At 42.0% G+C, this 20,051-nt stretch overlaps 1 protein-coding gene across 3 annotated transcripts in view; it reads right to left on the minus strand.

Moving 5' to 3' along the window:
* Positions 1–20,051, minus strand: part of tll1 (tolloid-like 1) — a 127,429-nt gene that overhangs the window by 39,602 nt on the left and 67,776 nt on the right. For all 3 annotated transcript variants that reach the window (XM_034188876.1, XM_034188877.1, XM_034188875.1), the window contains exons 9-15: positions 19,689–19,804; positions 19,393–19,495; positions 13,659–13,775; positions 12,297–12,442; positions 2,586–2,781; positions 2,350–2,475; positions 11–171 (exon numbers count right to left, since the gene is read on the minus strand). In XM_034188876.1, coding sequence (XP_034044767.1) covers positions 11–171; positions 2,350–2,475; positions 2,586–2,781; positions 12,297–12,442; positions 13,659–13,775; positions 19,393–19,495; positions 19,689–19,804 — 965 coding nt within the window. The remainder of the gene's footprint in view (positions 1–10; positions 172–2,349; positions 2,476–2,585; positions 2,782–12,296; positions 12,443–13,658; positions 13,776–19,392; positions 19,496–19,688; positions 19,805–20,051) is intronic.

The raw sequence follows: 20,051 nt of genomic DNA on the forward strand, positions 1-20,051 counted from the left end.
ACAGACTCACCTCATTACCCTCCAGTTCAAAGGCCTCAAACTGCATGGAGATGCGATACTGTGTAGGAGCGACCACCTGCCAAATGCATTTTTTATTGGGTGGATACTCTTTTGGCCAGCCAGGAGTACTGATAGTTCCATTCAGCTTAGAGAGGAGACCCCCACACGCCGCTAAAAATGAGAAGATACCAACATTTCAAAAGCACACACAGATGTATACGAAGAATTACATTTCAGCGGGTTACGTTTTGAACTAATGTAGAAATGACATCTTGATCTGAGGTTTTTCTGTCCTCAGACACAAGCTCTTGAACCAGTGCTAAGCATTAGCGTTCATGTGCAAGGACTGTGTAGATGTTTTCAGCACACTTCCTACTTTGGTTTGTACAGACATACTGACATTATCATGAAAACTGCTGGCTGAAGTCCAATAGAAACTGGAAGCTATGTTACGTGTGGTAATCACATTAATGAATGACTAACATGCTAAGCATATTGATGCACAACTAACATCCAAAGGACAGTTAAAATCCTTTTAGAGCCGTCTCAAGCTCTCAAGGCAAGGCAGTGCAAAGCCTAATGCAAGTGTCATTGCTAGTTTCCACCCAGTATAGCTGTCATTTTTACGGCAAGCACTTGTGTCCTCTGAAAAACAATACCACTTATGCTCATGTACGTGTGCTTGTCTAAAAAAGATGTGTGATCGCATGTATACCTCAGTGCATCTTGTATCACCAGTAGGTGTTTGTACCTTAGACCATCAAAAACCTAGTATGAAATCCAGCACTGCATAAAGAGCAAAACAGTCATAACACGTACACTCTGCCTGCACATATCACCAGCAGACAGCTGAAATGGTACAATATTAATATGATGACATATTATGGCCACTGTAGGCAAATAAATAATAATATTAAAAAAAATGGAAACGAGTGAGAAGAGAGAGATAAACTCATATTTTTACAAGAGTTGCCCTCTCCCTCTCTTCGACTCTCTCTCTCTCTCTCTCTCTCTCTCTCTCTCTCTCTCTCTGTGTCTCCCTCCCTCTTTCTCCCTCCCTCTTCCTCTGAAACATTACATTCAGGAAATACACCATGAAAGTGAAATGAAAACAGTTACAGAACAAAAAAACACCTTGCTGCTGCACTGTTTCACCTCAGGGAGCATTGGTGTCCACTGTGCACTTTGACGGATTCAAGCATGCCAGAAATCCTTTCACGTTCATCTGTTTCCCCCACAGCCTTCTGGGCTTGGCACAGTATAATTTAAAGGGATGCACAGATGACACTGATTGGTTGAAATCATATTCGGACTACAGAATACCCATGAATAATAAATGTAATACACGGTAACAGTATTATAGAGTTAAATACACTGAAACACATCCCAAATGGGTAGGATGGGCGGATCGAGCCTAATATCGATAATATTGATACCAATGCTGGTATTGATACTGAACAATCCTTGTGTAAAAAGATTGATACTCAAGCTTTTTTCTCTCCCGCACGGACTGACTGCTGCGCACGCAGATTCATCAAAGTCTACTCTCTGTCTGTAAGAGCAGCACTGCGCTGTGTCACACAACACGGAGCAGCGCACCTTCCCCCCTCTGGTCTTTTGTTGTTGCGCCATCACGTAGCTCAGCAGTGCCAGCCAACAGCCATGCAGGTAGGCTCAGCCTGGCCTGCCCACTCAGTGCTCTCCTCGAGTCAGCCCTCTACCTCAGGAGATTTTGTTTTAAGCTGTGTTGAGTGATATTTTTTAAACAAAAATGTTGATTGTGATAATAAAGTATTTTGTTGTCACGTACAATGTTTGTCGAAATTCTATCCTAGATCTTTTGGATCCTTTGGATCTATGAAGCTTAAATATGAAAAAGTATCGGTATCGGTATTGGTATCGGTATCAATATCGGTGATACTGGGCCTGTATTTACTTGGTATCGGATCAATACCAAAATTCCCGGTATCACCCACCTCTACAAATGGGCTTTTGTCCTATACACAAGTCCATTTTGTATTCACTATTACATAGAATCTATAGTTTTTAAGATACTGTTAGTGGCATTTATAAAACTTTGACATCATTTTTGGCAGTGCATTAGTGGACAGACACTTGGGAACCTTTTACCTATTGTGATGACAAAAGGCTCCAACAAACTGTCCCTATTTGACAAGTTGGAAATAAAAGTAGGCTTTTATTTTTAAATGTCAAAATCTGGTATTTTGAGCTTCAGTAAAAGTATGCACTTTAATTGATGTGGGAAGCGCAGCTTCATTAAAAAACAAAAAAATTAAATGTCAGTAGAAACCTGTCTTCAACATTCAACACACAAACTTCCACGGTTACCTTCACAGCTCTTCTTGTCTGGGACGAGTTCGTAGCCTGGGTCACAGGCGCACTTGAAGCTGCCGAGAGTGTTTACACACCTCTGTTCACATCCACCATTGTCTAGCTTGGCACACTCATCCTCCTCTGGAATAAACACACACACACACACACACATCAGGGAAGAAATATTTTCAAACACACAAAGGTTCCACAGCCACACGATAACAAACACACGAGCGTTCTCACACTTCTACCTTTGAAAAAGTTAGCAGCAAACCCCGCCTTGTTAACCGTCCCATCGGACACGAACTTCATCCACAGCGTGTGCGAGGTGGAACGCACGTCTTCAGGTTTGTCATAGCCACAGAATCGACCGATCAGAGGGCTAGTTTCCAAAGGTCCATCGCGAACCTCCAGGTAGTCGTACGCACAGCTGTCGTGCCGCTCAATCTGCACAAACACCCATAAACATAAAATATTAAAGCCACTATTCAAAGTCCTTATTGTCATGTTTCACTGTTGAATATATAAAATGCATTTAATTTACAGTATTTTCCTTCTAACAGTATCACTATTTGAAGCCAAATCCATTTTGCACATTTGATTTGTGTTTTTATGCTGCCACAGAACGAGCAGCACAAACGTTAGAGGAAGACTTTTGTGGCTAACTGAATCTTATGGGTCAAAGAAGCACAAAAAGTAAGTCCTGTTAGGTCTTGAGACCTGCTGGTGCTGCTCCTCAGACTCTGTAAAGTGAAGCAGATGGGAGTCTGTGACTGCACCTGGATGGGACACCAGTTTTGACTCATGTTACTTCTCTGGGCAAAGCTGGTAGCCATTAACAGCTGGGTGGACTGAGACAATGTGGATTAAGTGTCTTTTCCAAGGACACAGACAGGCAGTGTGACCAGGAATCAAATCCAGGTTTCATAGCCTGGTAGCTCAACTCCTATCCCACTGAGCTAACTGCTCTACAGTTAAAAATGTAGTTGAAAATTTGTACGTAAATAAACAAAGAAACATTAAATTGACTGTGTTTACAGCAATTAGACATGAGATTCTCGGTCCTCACTGGCTGGTTGGGACCTGAGTTCTGCTAAGGCAAGCATGAAGCCACTGGTCAGGGGTGTACATCAGTATCACTGCAACAGGATGAAGGTCCAGGTTTTCATGTTCGTTAAAGGGTCGTATATGGTTGTGAGTCCTGGATGCTTACTGGTGTCCTAAGATGATGACTGCATGTCTTTGGTATGAGGTCTGTCTGGATTATCCATGGATAAAGGTGGAATGATATGGTAAGCTGTGTGTACGTATCCAAACCAACAAATGATTGATTCTGTGGATCTGGAAGCATATGACCTACACAACCTGCTCTCACGGCAAGTCGTGATTCAGCAGCACCAAATATACATTAATCTATTGGTTTGTGATATTGTGACGAAAAGCGCCTCATTTTCGTCACAGCAGTACGAATCCATTCTAATTAATTCTGTGATGGCTGCACGAAATTAAAAGTGAAGCGGTGGGGTTGGGGGTGGTTGTGGTTAGGGTTGGGGGTAGGAGCAGGGTTAGTAATAGTGAGTTAAAAAAAAAGTCACGAAAATTTGCATCATTTCGTGATGGGAACACACACACACAAAAAAAGTGAGACTGGGCAGGACCTACAACCCCAATTCCAATGAAGTTGGGAAGTTGTGTAAAATGTAAATAAAAATGGAACACAATGATTTGCAAATCCTCTTCAACCTATATTCAATTGAAAACACCACAAAGACAAGATATTTAATGTTCAAATGGATAAACTTTATTGTTTTTGTGCAAATATTTCCTCATTTTGAAATGAATGCCTGGAACATGTTTCAAAAAAGCTGGGACAGTGGTATGTTTACCACTGTGTTACATCACCTTTCCTTCTAACAACACTCAATAAGCGTTTGGGAACTGAGGACACTAACTGTTGAAGCTTTGTAGGTGGAATTCTTTCCTATTCTTGCTTGATGTACGACTTCAGTTGTTCAACAGTCTGGGGTCTCAGTTGTCGTATTTTGTGTTTCATAATGCGCCACACATTTTTAATGGCCGACAGGTCTGAACTGCAGGCAGGCCAGTCTAGTACCCGCACTCTTTTACTACGAAGCCACGCTGTTGTAACATGTGCAGAATGTGGCTTGGCACTGTCTTGCTGAAATAAGCAGGGACGTCCCTGAAAAAGACGTTGCTTGGATGGCAGCATGTGTTGCTCCAAAACCTGGATGTACCTTTCAGCATTGATGGTGCCATCACAGATGTATAACACACCCCCATACCATCACAGATGCTTGCTTTTGAACTTTGCTCTGTTAACAATCTGGATGGTCTTTTTCCTTTTATGTCCAGAGGACATGACATCCATGATTTCCAAAAACAATTTGAAATGTGGACTCATCAGACCACAGCACACTTTTCCACTTTGCGTCTGTCCATTTCAAATGAGCTAGGGGCCAGAGAAGGCGGTGGCGTTTCTGGATGTTGTTGATGTATGGCTTTTTCTTTGCATGGCAGAGTTTTAACTTGCACTTGTAGATGTAGCGACGAACTGTGTTAACTGACAATGGTTTTCTGAAGTGTTCCTGAGCCCCAGTGTTATTTTTATTATTGTTTTAGTATTGCTTTGTCTGTTGGTGTGTGCTGTTGCTTTCTTGTCCAGATCCCACCTGCGAAAAAATCTTGATCTCACTGGGTTTTTCTTATCTGGTTAAATAAAGGTTAAATGAAACGAAAAACATAAAAAAGATGATGACTGAGGTTTTAATAACTATTTGTACTTGTATAAAAGCCACTCTGGCTGCTGATTGACAGTGTTCAAATCTGTCACTGTGCTTTATCCAATCAACACTGTTTTCTGTGGGAGCACTTCTCCATTTGGTGAAATGTTTTGTCGTGCTCTGTTGTGATTGTAAAAGCTCTTGAAACCCTCTGAAACAAATAACGTGACAGGTTGAGATGATCTGGACTATTCACCACATTCTCTAATTATTATTCCAGTTCAGTCAAGGAGCCAACAAGGCAATTGAGACTGGAGATACACAGATTCCCACGTAGGCACTGACAATCTAATGCTTTTGTACAGCTCATAGCACTTGCCGCATTAAAATAGAGCTGAGAATGCCTCTTTACACCATTTTAATAAAATTCCACAAACATTTGCTCAGTTATGAGTCAGTAAAGTCGTCAGCCAGAGAGAATAAATATTACACTGCATTCACATGTAGGCTGTATGCAACACACAGGAAACCAGATGTTATTTACCTTTAAATGATGGGAAATTACGGATTTAATGAGATTAACTATTTTACTGCAGAGACATCAAGTAAACAGAAATCATTTCTCTGATATTACAGAAAGAAAATAAGTTTTAGCATCAAAAAGAGTTGACCGTATCTGTTTCAATATGCCTTGCACAGCATTTAAACTATCTTTTCAACCGTGAACATATGAAAGCAGCAACATTCCCCCCATACATAACCTACCTCGTGCATTTGCATATGATGCAGGTATTGTGGAACAGGTGGTTATGTTAAATAATTTAGTAAATAGGGCTTCTGACAGGTAAAACCGTAGGATTATCAACTGTAAATATAAGCCATCTGACAGTCAAAACGACTGTGTGCAGGGAGAGATGCAACGTCACAGTATATTGGTTAATTAACTAATAATAGATCAAGAACAAATGATCACATATGATGAAGATGACAATTTATATGAAGAATGATGTGAGGAACATACATTTGTCCTTTTTCCTCTGTGCACACATGCACACACACTGCCACAGACACATATACAGACCGCCCCAATGAATATGAAGAATAGGATTAATAATTTGTTATTAAAGATTTGCACTCGGGAGGAGCTCGAAGTTGAGCTGCTGCTCCTCCATGTCGAAAGGAGTCAGTTGAGGTGGCTCGGGCATCTTTTCCGGATGCCCCCTGGATGCCTCGCTGGAGAGGTGTTCCGGGCACGTCCCATTGGGAGGAGGCCCCGGGGAAGACCCAGGACACGCTAGAGGGACTACGTCTCTCAGCTGGCTTGGGAACGCCTTGCTGCCCCCGCGACCCGACTCCGGATAAATGGATGGATGGATCATCATCATCATCATCATCATCATCATAACAACAAACACTCAACTTTCAGTATATGAGTTGCACTGGAGTATATGGGTGATTCTTAGACTACGGGCACTTATTATGTCCTTTGATCATACTGTATGAAAAACAGAAAAAAGGGGAAATTTCACACTTTTATAGTTATCTTTACAATGAAAGTGTTTTAAGATATTTGTTCTAGTAGTCTATGATGACTTTTTCACCTTTTTTCAGCATCATTATATGCAAATATTACCGTTTTGTGCTTGTCCCACACCCAGACTTTTGATCTTCAATGATAAAAGTGAATGGTAAAGAAACGTTTTTTTCTAATGTTTTAAAATATCTCTGAATAAAATATCAGTAAAATAATCAAAACATAATTGGGGTATTCAATGTCATACAACTGTTGTGATTTTTTTTAAACAAAATGTAGTTGTTCCACACTATTGCCGTAATTTCCACCACAACACTGTAATGTCTCTTTAAACAGTTTGTATGAAAGATTGTTTGGGTAGTTTCTATGGAGATAAACAGTGACATCAAAGCACATGTATATAGCGCCAAATCACAACAAACAGTTGCCCCAAGGCGCTTTATATTGTAAGGCAATGGTGTGGTGGAAATTACATTTACAAGGCCAATAGTGCCCGTAGTTACAGAATCACCCATATAGAGTATAAGTTGCTTGACCTCCCAAACCATTAAAAAAAAATCCTACAACATATACTTCAAAAAAAAAAATTTAAATAAATAAATAAATACTGTACTTACATCCCACGAACATAGTTTGTAACAGCATACACTGAAAAAAATGTGTACATCTGTTGCACATGTTTGTGTCATGTTTCTAATGGAGAAACAGAAGAAAATAACAGAAGAAAACTTGGACAAATTTTGATAATGTGCAACCAACCTACATATTTAAACCATGTAAATCCAGCAGAATCTTATCTTTTTTTTTTTTTTTTTAGTGTACACTCAGGGGGAAGACTTGGATTTAGGAGAGCATTAAGTGGGTAATCCATCGTATAATAACTCCTGTATGTAGCGGGAGACTACTGTTCCCACAATGCTGTTCGGCGGATGTTGTAGGAACTTCCAGGTATTGAATAAAGACGGCTGGGGTTCCACGAGGCAGAGGAGACTCGGGTGTCCTGTTTGTACATGGTGTCAGAGAGTGCGAACTGCCTCCACCGTATTTTTGAGTGCAGTACTGTGTAATTAACTTGCGAAAGTTTTCGCGCAGTCGCAACCCGAAAATGACCGACAGGCAGGCGAAACGCAGCCACGACGGACACCCGCGCTAGGTGGGACCCGCACGGCCTACATGTCAGTGGAGGGAGACGTGGTCGGCTCCCCGGACAGTTCGGATTCTGGACACGAAGCAGCCAGAGATCCACTCATTACGATGGCGACCACGGTACAAATAACTCCCCCAGAGACATTTGACTTTTCTCATCCAGCTGAATGGCCAAAGTGGATCAGAAGGTTTGAAAGGTTTCGTATTGCAACCGCTCTCGACAATAAGCCTGACGAATATCAGGTCAACTCACTTCTGTACGCGATGGGAGACGCTGCTGACGATGTTTTGGCTGTCTTACCACTGAATGATGCAGAGAAAAAGAAATATGCAACTGTTAAAGAGGCATTTGAGAAGCATTATGTTGGAAAACATAATGTCATTTTCGAAAGAGCACAGTTTAATTCCAGACGGCAACAAGAGGGTGAGAGTGCAGAATCATTCATCACAGCTCTACATAAACTTGCAGAAAACTGTGGATTCGGAGTGCTCAAAGATGAACTTATACGGGACAGAGTTGTAGTTGACATAAGAGACAAAAGACTGTCCGAGCAGCTACAAATGGACTCAGAGTTAACCCTTGCTAAAGCCATTCAGAAAGTTAGGCAGAGCGAATCTGTAAAGAAACAACAATTAATACTTCACAGCAGCTCTGCAGAAGGGAAAACACTGAACATGGATACTATAAGGTCAAGCATGAAAAGAGGGAGAACAGAGACACAGCAGAAGAAAGAACAAAGGCCACCCAAGCAAAGTGATAGGGAATGTGGCCGCTGTGGCCGCAAGAGCAAGCACTCATGGAAGGATTGCCCAGCTAGAGAAGTACAGTGCCGAAAATGTTCGAGGAAAGGACATTTTGCTGTAGTTTGTCGCAGTAGTGATGCTGCAAGGGTACGAGAAGTGACGGAAAGTCTAAAAGATACGGACAGTGAGGATTGTGTGTTCCTGGGAGAAGTGGGGACAGTGAGGTCACAGCCCTGGATGCAAAAGGTCAAGCTAAATGGAGAAAACATAGACTTTAAACTTGACACAGGGGCAGATGTTACGTCTATTCCTGAGGGACTATACAGCCCAGATAGGGATGGTAAGCTGCAGAAACTTAAAAAGACACTACTGGGGCCAGGCAGTTACCCACTCAATGTTAAAGGCTGCTTTGGGGCACAACTGGTAGTGAAAGGACACAGTGTATCACAGGAGGTCTACCTTGTGTCTGGTCTAGTTCAGCCACTGTTAAGCAGACCTGCATGTGAGGCTTTAGGCCTCGTGTATAGGGTCAATATGGTCACTGAATCGGAGATAGATTTCAGGGCGGCTTACCCAGATGTGTTTAAGGGTTTAGGAATGTTGAAGGAGCCATATCACATTGAGCTAGAGCAGGGAGCCATACCGGTAGCCCTATCCACCCCGCGACAGGTTCCGCTTCCCCTCAGAGATGCAGTGAGAACAGAGCTGCACAGGATGGAGGAGATGGGAGTTATCTCCAAAGTCACTGAGCCTACGGAGTGGTGTTCGGGCATTGTTGTGATCCCCAGACCAGTAAAAAAGCCTCCCAGAATATGTGTGGACCTCACACCCCTGAATGCAGCAGTAAAAAGGGAACATCATATTCTCCCAGCAGTGGATCAAACACTAGCAATGATGAAGGATGCTAGAGTGTTCACAAAGCTCGATGCCCGTTCTGGATTTTGGCAAATTCCTCTGACACCCGAGTCAAGGCCGCTCACAACCTTCATCACGCCTTTTGGAAGGTTTCAGTTCAACCGCCTTCCTTTTGGCATAGCGTCGGCACCGGAACATTTCCAAAGGAGAATGTCGCAGATGCTGGAAGATTTTGAAGGTGTGATTTGTCATGCCGACGATGTGCTTGTGTACGGCAGAGACAGGCAGGAGCATGACCATAGGTTGCATTGTGTGCTCCAAAAGTTTCAGAGGGAAGGTCTCACTCTGAACAAGAAGTGTGAGTTTGCTAAAAGCGAAATTATCTTTGTGTGACACAAAGTTTCAGCAAAAGGCATTGAGGCTGATCCCAACAAGGTAAAAGCAATTCAACAGCCACAGCCTCAGAATGTGGAAGATGTGCGCCGTCTCTTGGAAATGGCCAACTATCTCGCTAAGTTCATGCCACAATTAGCCACAATCACCACACTGCTAAAAGACCTACAAAAAGAGAGAAACGACTGGATGTGGGCGGAGCCACAGGAGACAGCATTTCAGAGACTAAAAGCGATTCTAAGCTCGCCCAAAGTGCTCGCTCAGTACTCTAACTCATCGGATACAAGAGTTGTGGCTGATGTGTCGCCATACGGTGTTGGAGTTGTTCTTACTCAGAAACAGTCCGACGGCTCGTGGCGACCAGTGACATATATCTCAAGAGGACTCACAGACACAGAGAGACGTTATGCGCAGATAGAAAAGGAGGCGCTTGCTGCGACATGGGCATGTGAGAGACTCTCATCTTATCTCAGGGGATTGCAGTTCACCCTGATCACGGATCACAAACCCCTGGTTCCTCTCCTGAGCACAAGAGGCCTGGATGACCTACCTCCACGCATTCTGAGATTCCGCCTCAGACCGCTGCGTTTTTCTTTTAACACTGTTCATGTTCTGGGGAAGAACCTTGTCACCGCTGATGCCCTGTCCCGGGCACCGCTGGAGGGCCGCCCTCTCCAGGAGACCTTCAGCTGGAAAAGGAAGTGGATGTCTTTGTGGACTGTGTTGTATCCCAGCTTCCAGCCACAGACAAAAGGCTGGAGGACATAAACTAGCACAAGGTAACGATGAACTGTGCAAAAAGGTGGTAAATCACTGTTTGTTAGGATGGCCAGAAAAGTGTAAACTAGATCCAGAATTAAGGGATTACTGGCAATACAGAATGGACTTAAATGTGGCACAGGATCTTCTCATGAAAGGAGAGAGACTGGTGATACCACCTCCTCTGCGAGCAGAGGTTTTGGCATGTCTCCATGAAGGCCACCAGGGCATTTCAAAGTGCAGGGCTAGAGCTAAAGAGGCTGTGTGGTGGCCAGGCATCTCAACTCAAATACAACAGATGGTAGACAGGTGTGAAATATGTCAAAAGCACAGGGTACAGAATCGTGAACCCATGTTGCCAACTCCTGTTCCCGACCGCCTGTGGCAGAAAGTTGGCATGGATCTTTTTGAGTGGTCACAGAAACAATATTTGTTGATTACTGACTTCTTTTCTCGGTACACTGAGATAGCTGAACTGAAGCACACAACGGCAGAGGTCACTATTAAGGCAGTGAAAGAGGCCTTTGCAAGACACGGAGTTGCAGAGACTGTGGTGTCAGATAACGGGCCACAGTTTTCTTCAGACCAGTTCAGACAGTTTGCTAAGGAGTACCAGTTCACACATATCACGAGCAGCCCTAGATACCCCCAAGATAATGGGGAGGCAGAGCCAGAGAGTTCGTACCATCAAAGATCTGTGGAGAAAGGACTGTGACTTCAGCAGGGCGCTGCTTGTCTACAGATCCACCCCACTGGAACACGGGTTCTCACCGGCGCAGTTGCTCATGGGGAGACACCTGCGCAGCTCCCTTCCACAGTCCGCAGCCAAGTTGATGCCCAAGTGGCCCGACCTGCAGGCTTTTCGGACAAAGGATGAGGAGGGGAGGGGTGCGCAGGCATGGCAATATAACCGGAGACATCGTGCCAGACCGCTCCCAGAATTGGAGACAGGACAGAAAGTGTGGATAACTACGGAAGGAATCACTGGAGCAGTAGTTAGACCTGCCAATGCTCCCAGATCTTATGAGGTAGAAACTGACAGGGGTTTTCTGAGGAGGAATAGGAGCCACATCAGACCAACTGGGACGGTTACCAGATCTGGAAGAGTTGTGAGACCTCCACAACGGTTGGATATGTAAATCTGCTAATGGTATGCATACAGGCTTATAGAAATGTTTGTTAGGCTGTAAAAGAGAACGTTTACCAGAAATGCAATTGTGTTCTATGTTACAAGTAGCTGTACGGAAAAAAAAAAGTATTTAAAATGTTTACAATGAAAGATGCTCCTCAGTTATGTTTTGGCGAGCCATTTTGAGTTGTTTTCTTAGAGATGTCTTTAGCTAAAAGGAGGAGGTGTAGCGGGAGACTACTGTTCCCACAATGCTGTTCGGCGGATGTTGTATGAACTTCCGGGTATTGAATAAAGACGGCTGGGGTTCCATGAGGCAGAGGAGACTCGGGTGTCCTGTTTGTACACTGTAACCCTCTAATGTAAAATGTGCAACACAAGAATAGAACAGAGTAGTGTGAGACTGGTACAGTGATAATAAAGGTTGTTCTTGGCTTCTTTTTTTCCCCTTCCAGTGAAATCCCAACCCTGTCATTTAACACGGGCACTGACATTTTTACAGCATTAAAACTAAAAGAGTCCACAGCAGCTTATCCTCTTTGTGCACACACATACGTAAACGCCACTTTTATTCATTTCCTTGATGCAGCTACAAAAGCGTGAAATTTGACTCAGACATTCCTAAACACACACACACACGCGCGCACACAGAGTCAATCACCTCGAAAGCCTGGAAGCTGAGCCCGACACTGTATCCCTCGGACACCGTGATTCTCCACACACACTCTTTGGACGGTCGGTAATCATCAGGATAGTTGGGAGACTGGATCTGTCCCGAGTCTTTGGTGATCTCCCCTCCACAGATCGCTGCACGCACACAGAGTGACAGAATTAGCATGTTCTGCACAAGTTGGAATTACACAAGATAAGATTAGATAAGATAAGATAAGATAAGATAAGATACGATAAGATACGATAAGATAAAATAAGATAAGATAAGATAAGCTTGATTGATCCCACAGTGGGGGAAATCACTTCTTGCAGCAGCAAGAGTCAGTACAGTAATTTGTTTCCCAATTTATTTCATTTTATATAGCACCAAATCACAACAAAGCTGCCTCAAGGCGCTTTACATAAGTGAGGTCTAACTTTATCAACCCCTAGAGCAAGCACACAGGTGACAGTGGTAAGGAAAAACTCCCTCTGATGATCTGAGGAAGAAACCTCAAGCAGACCAGACTCAAAGGGGGGTGACCCTCTGCTTGGGCCATGCTACCAACACAGTTGATGATACAAATGCACAGGAAATTTTTGGAGTCCATGCTGGTGTACAGGACGGGAGGCTTGCAGAAGAAAACACCCACTCCCTCTTCTGGATGGAGATGCACCTCAAACACAGAAAAAAAACAAAAAAAAAAACAGAATCAGGCAGCAAAAAGACAACAGATACGGTATAATTTATGAGCATTAAGCAACAAGAAAAACAGAAGAAATACTAAGGTGATTCCCGGACACTAGCCCTAAGCTTCACTAAAAGTGTGGACTTGAAAAAGTCTGGACTTGAAAGTCTCTACAGAATCTGACTGTTTTATTGACGCAGGGAGATCATTAGATACAGTATACAGTAGTACAGATAGCGTAGTAAAGAAAAATATTGAAGAAATATATATATATATATATGTTTGTGTGTGTGTGTAGATATGGTAAAATTATTGCACAAGAATACTGCACACTAACATCGGGGTGAATGTGAGGCATTAGTGTAAAGCGCTTTGAGTGTCTGATGCAGATGGAAAAGCGCTAAAGAAATGCGGTCAGTTTACCATTCAGGATAAATTGTGCAGTTGTGCATGTAATAAAGCACAAAAGGTGGCAGAAGACATAGTTAATAGTGCAAAGTCAGCAGGTGTTTATGGTGCTAAAACATTTTGAGTTATTATGCAGTTTGACTGCAGCTGGAATAAATGACCTGAGAAAGCATCCAAACACAACATCAAGTTGGGTTTACGACAATTCTGGACATATTTCTGTATTTAATGACTTATTTGAGCTTTTTGTGTTGTTAGTGAGGTGGAGGATGTACCTTCATAAATAGCCGCAAAGCCTTTTCCTACCCAGTTGCTGCTGCTGCGGAACTCAATCCACATTCTGCTGTCAGTGGAGACCAAGACCTCAGGAACCTTATCACCACAATACCTGCCTGTTAAACACACACAGAAGTGCTACAAATTTTATCTTCCAGTTATTATGTGGGTTACTGGTTCCTAAATATATTAGTAATGGCCCCACTTTAAAATTTACAGATTCACTTCCACCAAACAAATTTCTGTTCAGTGTAATAATTAACAACTTTAATGGAATTTCAGTCACACAACTCTCATTGAAAAATACTTGTTACAGCAACAGCACATAGTTATGAGTTTGGTGGACATATTTGCTCTCCAGTCGGAGCCCACAGGTGGATGATGAGAGGTGGAGGAGGAGTCGAACAGTAGCAGTGATGTGCGGCAGCAGGCAAGCAGAGGGGGAGGTGGGAAAAGGGTGCATCTTAAACAGCCCGCCCAATTTGGAGGGAGTGTTTTAGAGGATCATGAAGCAGATGTGTTTTGGTAGGACGTATGTGGTATTGATGTTAGTGTTTATGTAACACGCAGCTGAAGTTGTCTGGCAGAACTTTCTGTCAGGTTTGCTTCATTAGGAACAAAAGAAAGGTCATTTGAATTTGTTATTAAATAACTATAAGGATGACAAATTGCACATATCCTTTCCAATTTCACAAATTACGGCACAGTATGATATGATATGAAAAGTACAATGCAGTATTTCAAGCATATTTCCATGTGCATGCATAACGTGCAATTAGTATAAGCTTTCAGTCACATTTTGGTTACGGTTCAAACAGCGATAATAATAACTATACTTTCACATTTTGGTTTAGGGAGAGGGGTGCAGAATGTCAGCCATTGTGTTTTTGTGAAGTTGTCACCCCCTGCTGGCTGATGAGTATATGGGATATGTAGGAATTTTTATTATTATACGTGGCACGTGCAGGTCATACCGGCAGGCTTTGTGATGCCAGATGTATCTCGAGGTTCCCTCGTATACGCTCAAGTCATTTCGAATCCTGTTTTGCCGCCATTGGAATATGTATATTGCAGGTTAGATGGTCCTCAGATTGCACATGGACTGCTGACGGATAGGTGTCCCATCTCGACCGCACCCAGAGAGTTTTGAACATGTGCGTGACACTCTGGGGCGCCGGCTGATTTTGACCAACTGTGTGGACTTCCGCAGATGGCTGTCAGAATGTTTTAGAACTGAAATCCGACATCTTTCGGATATGCGCCGATTCATATATCCGACGCCACTCTGCATGATTCCGGCTATGTGTGACGGGGATATAAACAAGAAGAGTAGTTGCTTCGGAGTAAACTTTTACATAAGTCACTGATATACTCTGACAAAACAACAAACTCTGGTTCTCAAAAACACGCTTTTCTGCATTGACAGTAACCTTGAAAGTAAAAATGGCTGTCATTTTTAAATTTTCACTGATGTGTTTGACTGCTATGACTTCCATTTCTTATTACATGTTACTTTGTTATCTCAATAAATTCTGCTAACCTGAATCTTGAATAACCAGAATGTGGGCTTAACAGCATCCATGCAATCAGAATATCTGGTCCCACATGTAGGACTGCTTTTTTGCATTTACGCAATATCTCTAAAATTAGAAAGGTCTTGTCTCAGAGTGATGCTGAAAAACTAATTCATGCATTTATTTATTCTAGGCTGGACTATTGTAATTCATTATTATCAGGTTGTCCTAAAAGTTCCCTGAAAAGCCTTCAGTTAATTCAAAATGCTGCAGCTAGAGTGCTAACAGGGACTAGAAGGAGAGAGCATATCTCACCCATATTGGCCTCTCTTCATTGGCTTCCTGTTAATTCTAGAATAGAATTTAAAATTCTTCTTCTTACTTATAAGGTTTTGAATAATCAGGTCCCATCTTATCTTAGGGACCTCATAGTACCATATCACCCCAATAGAGCGCTTCGCTCTCAGACTGCAGGCTTACTTGTAGTTCCTAGGGTTTGTAAGAGTAGAATGGGAGGCAGAGCCTTCAGCTTTCAGGCTCCTCTCCTGTGGAACCAGCTCCCAATTCAGGATCAGGGAGACAGACACCCTCTCTACTTTTAAGATTAGGCTTAAAACTTTCCTTTTTGCTAAAGCTTATAGTTAGGGCTGGATCAGGTGACCCTGAACCATCCCTTAGTTATGCTGCTATAGACTTAGACTGCTGGGGGGTTCCCATGATGCACTGAGTGTTTCTTTCTCTTTTTGCTCTGTATGCACCACTCTGCATTTAATCATTAGTGATTGATCTCTGTTCCCCTCCACAGCATGTCTTTTTCCTGATTCTCTCCCTCAGCCCCAACCTAGCCCCAGCAGAAGACTGCCCCTCCCTGAGCCTGGTTCTGCTGGAGGTTTCTTCCTGTTAAAAGGGAGTTTTTCCTTCCCACTGTCACCAAGTGCTTGCTCACAGGGGGTCGTTTTGACCGTTGGGGTTTTTACGTAATTATTGTATGGCCTTGCCTTATAATATAAAGCGCCTTGGGGCAACTGTTTGTTGTGATTTGGCGCTATATAAATAAAATTGATTGATTGATTGACATGAATCTGATTAAGTCAAGCTGAGTTCTGATTTGCAGTTTAATCTCTTTCTTGTATGATTCCCACCGGCTACAAACCCCAATGGTTTAGGTCAGATTTCCCGCTGACTATGGGCTGTAATTTGAAATAGTCGCTAAATCAAATATGATTACATTTCTCATCATTTCTTAAACAGTTTTCCTTCTCGTTTGTACATCAGAACAGAGTTAAATCACAAATACAGAGTCAAGTCACGTCAAGTCAAGTCTGGCTGCAAGTGCTGTACTGTGTGTTCCCACCAGTGTTGCCACAGTTACTTTGAAAAAGTAATCCAATGACTGATTACTGGTTACTCCTTGTAAAAGCAACTTAGTTACTTTACAGATTACTCAGTTTTAAAAGTAACTAAGTTAGATTACTAGTTACTTTATTAGTTACTTTCAGCAGCTGCTGACAACCCCCCCCCCCCCCCCCCCCCGCCACCTCAACATGAAAATAACCTGTTTTGCCAGTACCCTTTCTTGATTCCAATAAACATAAATACTTGTTTTATAAAAAATAAAATAAAGACATCATTCTTGATCTCATATTTAACTGCTGACAGCACTGTAACAGCAAAACTTACAATTTCTAACCTACACTCTTTATGAATGTAACTATTAAACTCTTTGTAACATTTTTCTAACATTTAAATTCTTTCTGAACATTTTAGTTGTTGATGTTATTATTATTATAAGGAGTATTAGTAGTCTTCCAAATGTCTTCAAAAGTGGACCTTTAATCTAGGGCTGTTGTGGTAGTGCAGCAGATAACTGAAAAAATGCTTCAAATGGTGATGCAAGCACCTAATTTGGCACACATACTCGTTAGACATTACTCTTTTAAAAATGTTGAGTGGCCACATAAACTTTCAATAGGCGGCCAAGTAGGGGTCAACTGAATAATTACACAGGGGTCAAAATGAAAAGATGATCCAATCATATTGAAAGGTATTCCATATTATTTGTCTGATCATAAAGATTCCAAAAAGGTATAGTTTGGACTATCTGTGAACGAATGTTCTGGAGTTATGGGGTAGAAACAGCAAGAATGGTGATAAAGGTCAATTTCAATATGTACAGGGGTTAAAAGTTAAAGTTGCTCCAATTTTGGTAAAAAGTACTGCAAATTATTAGTTGAATGAATATGGTTTTAAAATGGCATAGTTTGCATCATGTATCATGCTTAGTTATCATGTTACAGGGTAGCATATGTCACATGTCATAGAATCCAATAGATGCCGACATTGTTTAACCTTTACTTTGCAAACCACGCACTCAACACAGTCGAAACTATTCCATGTATTAATCCTATTAGCTCAACCAGTAATTTGCACCACTTTTAACCAAAACTGGATCAACTTTAACTTTTGACCCCTGTACAAACTGAAATTGACCTTTGTCAGTGTTTTTGCTGTTTTTACCCCATAACTCCAGAACAATCATTCACAGATATTCCAAACTAAACCTTTTTGGAATTTTTATGATCAGACAAATAATATGGAATACCTTTCAATATGATTGGATCATCTTTTAATTTTGACACCTGTGTAATTCTTCAATTGACCCCTACTTGGCCGCCTATTGGAAGTTCATGTGGCCACTCAGCATTTTTAAAAGAGGAAAGTCTAAGGAGTACGTGTGCCAGATTTGGTGCTTGCATCACCGTTTGAATAATCCCTCAGTAAATATTCACTTATCTGCAGCACTATGGGGAGTGTTGCATTCAGACAGATGACAGTCATGCCCAAAACACACCTACACCTAATTAGTCGACTAAATAAACCCCTTTGTGTCCTGCGCCCTACTTTTCACTCAGATTATGCTCCCAGCTGAACACTCCCCAAATGCATCTGTGATACACACTTTAGACTGTGCGACAAAAAGTGTCAAGATAGGGCCCATAGGTTATTTATAGAGTTAAATCATTTAGACATTATGTCACCAACAGCGTAAACTTGAGTTTTCCATATATTGCCCTGGTTTATAAAAAAAAAAAGAAGCTTTCTGTTATGGCGTGACAGCACATAAGAGGCTGTAAACTCCTTTTCTGCTTCTGTGGTCAGCTAAAAACTCGTAAACTGGCATTCAGAAGTGTAAACTGCCAGTACATAAGAATCAAATAAAATAAAGCTCTTTAAACTTTCTGAAAGACGTCAAAGTCATCAGCTGGGTTTTTGAGACATCGTGTACTTGTACCAAACAGTACTACAAGTGCACCAAATGCACATTTGTGAAAAGAAATTATTGCCTGCATTCTTAAAATCTGGCTCTCAAAGAACAAGAATATACAAATTTTGCACTTTTTGCACTTTTTCTGGATTGTGGGGAATCATTATACAAATAGTGAATAGTTTGGAGGGCAGCATAATGTCAAGTCACCCCGAGGGATCATTGATCCCTCGGGGTGACTTTCCATTATGCTGCCCTCCAAACCAGTCACCATTTGTTTTATTATACATCTGTGTAGTTAATAAATTTATCTTTACAATTGTGTGAAAAATTTGCTAAGTCAATTTTTATTCCTTTTATTTTTGATTATTTTTACTCCAAACAAATAATTAATTTAAATTCACTAGAAACAAATAATTAATTTAACTTTCATTCATACATTGAAGGGCATTGATGCATAGAACTGTCCCAGTTCATGGTCGAGTGTGGCAGTGGGAAGCGTCTGGAACTCGTCGGGTGAAACACCATGCAAATCTTTCCCGTCGTCCTTCGCTAAAAACTCCTTGAACAGTGCGGAATTTTTCTTGATACTTTTCGCGGTACTCTCACTGTCTTTCTTGGATAGAAGAGCGTTTATCCCATCAGTATCCACGGACGCAAACCTTCTGCTCTCCACCATGATGTTGTCTGCGACGCATCATCCCTGCACATGCGCGAAACACTGTTGCTCCGTTATGACAAAATCGGTCCGCAATCACTCATAATGTTGCCCGAAATGGTGCAGAATCAGTCAGTAATGCGGCTACTGTTAACTTTGGATGATTTATTGTGAAAAGTTTTGCAATTATTACACGCGAATCAGCCAATTGGAACAAAGGATTTCAGTCAGATGTATAATAAAATAGAATGATGACTTCTAGAATATGGGTGTAATACTCTAAACTTATGTCTTACCAAGTAGTGGAGCTTTCCTCCAGTAGCCATCTCGAACCTCAATGTAGTCGTACCAGCATAGACTGCTCTTATACAGATCCATGGTGGTGAAGTTGAGAACAATCTGGAAGAGCCAAAAACAGTTTTGCACTTCAGAGACAAGATGCAGCATGACGGAAGTGGGCGGTTCCCTTTAGGCTACGGCATAATTAGTATGTAGCTATTCTGTCAGCAGTCTATTATTCATTAGCTGTGCATGAACATTCACAGCGCTGCAGAGTGCCTTTATGTGCATGTGTGTGTGTGCACATGCGCACCTTCTCTCCAGGTGTAACAGATATTCTCCAGACACAGTGTGTGTATGAAGGGTATCCGTTTGGGTAACCAGGAGATGAGAAGTTGCCTGTTGACTCTTGCAGTGTCTCGCCACATGCTGCAAACACACACACACACACACACACACACACACACACACACACACACACACACACACACACACACACACACACACACACACACACACACACACACACACACACACGTAATTACATTTGATGGTGAGACCTGTGACTTTCTATAATTGTTTTTCATTTTATATTATATTATATTTACACAGATTACCACAGACAAGCATAATTAGGATTATTTTCAATTGGTCAAACTGGGGCTGCATGAGTGTT

Source organism: Thalassophryne amazonica, chromosome 15 (assembly GCF_902500255.1).
Source record: "Thalassophryne amazonica chromosome 15, fThaAma1.1, whole genome shotgun sequence".
In the NCBI taxonomy this organism is placed as follows: domain Eukaryota; kingdom Metazoa; phylum Chordata; class Actinopteri; order Batrachoidiformes; family Batrachoididae; genus Thalassophryne; species Thalassophryne amazonica.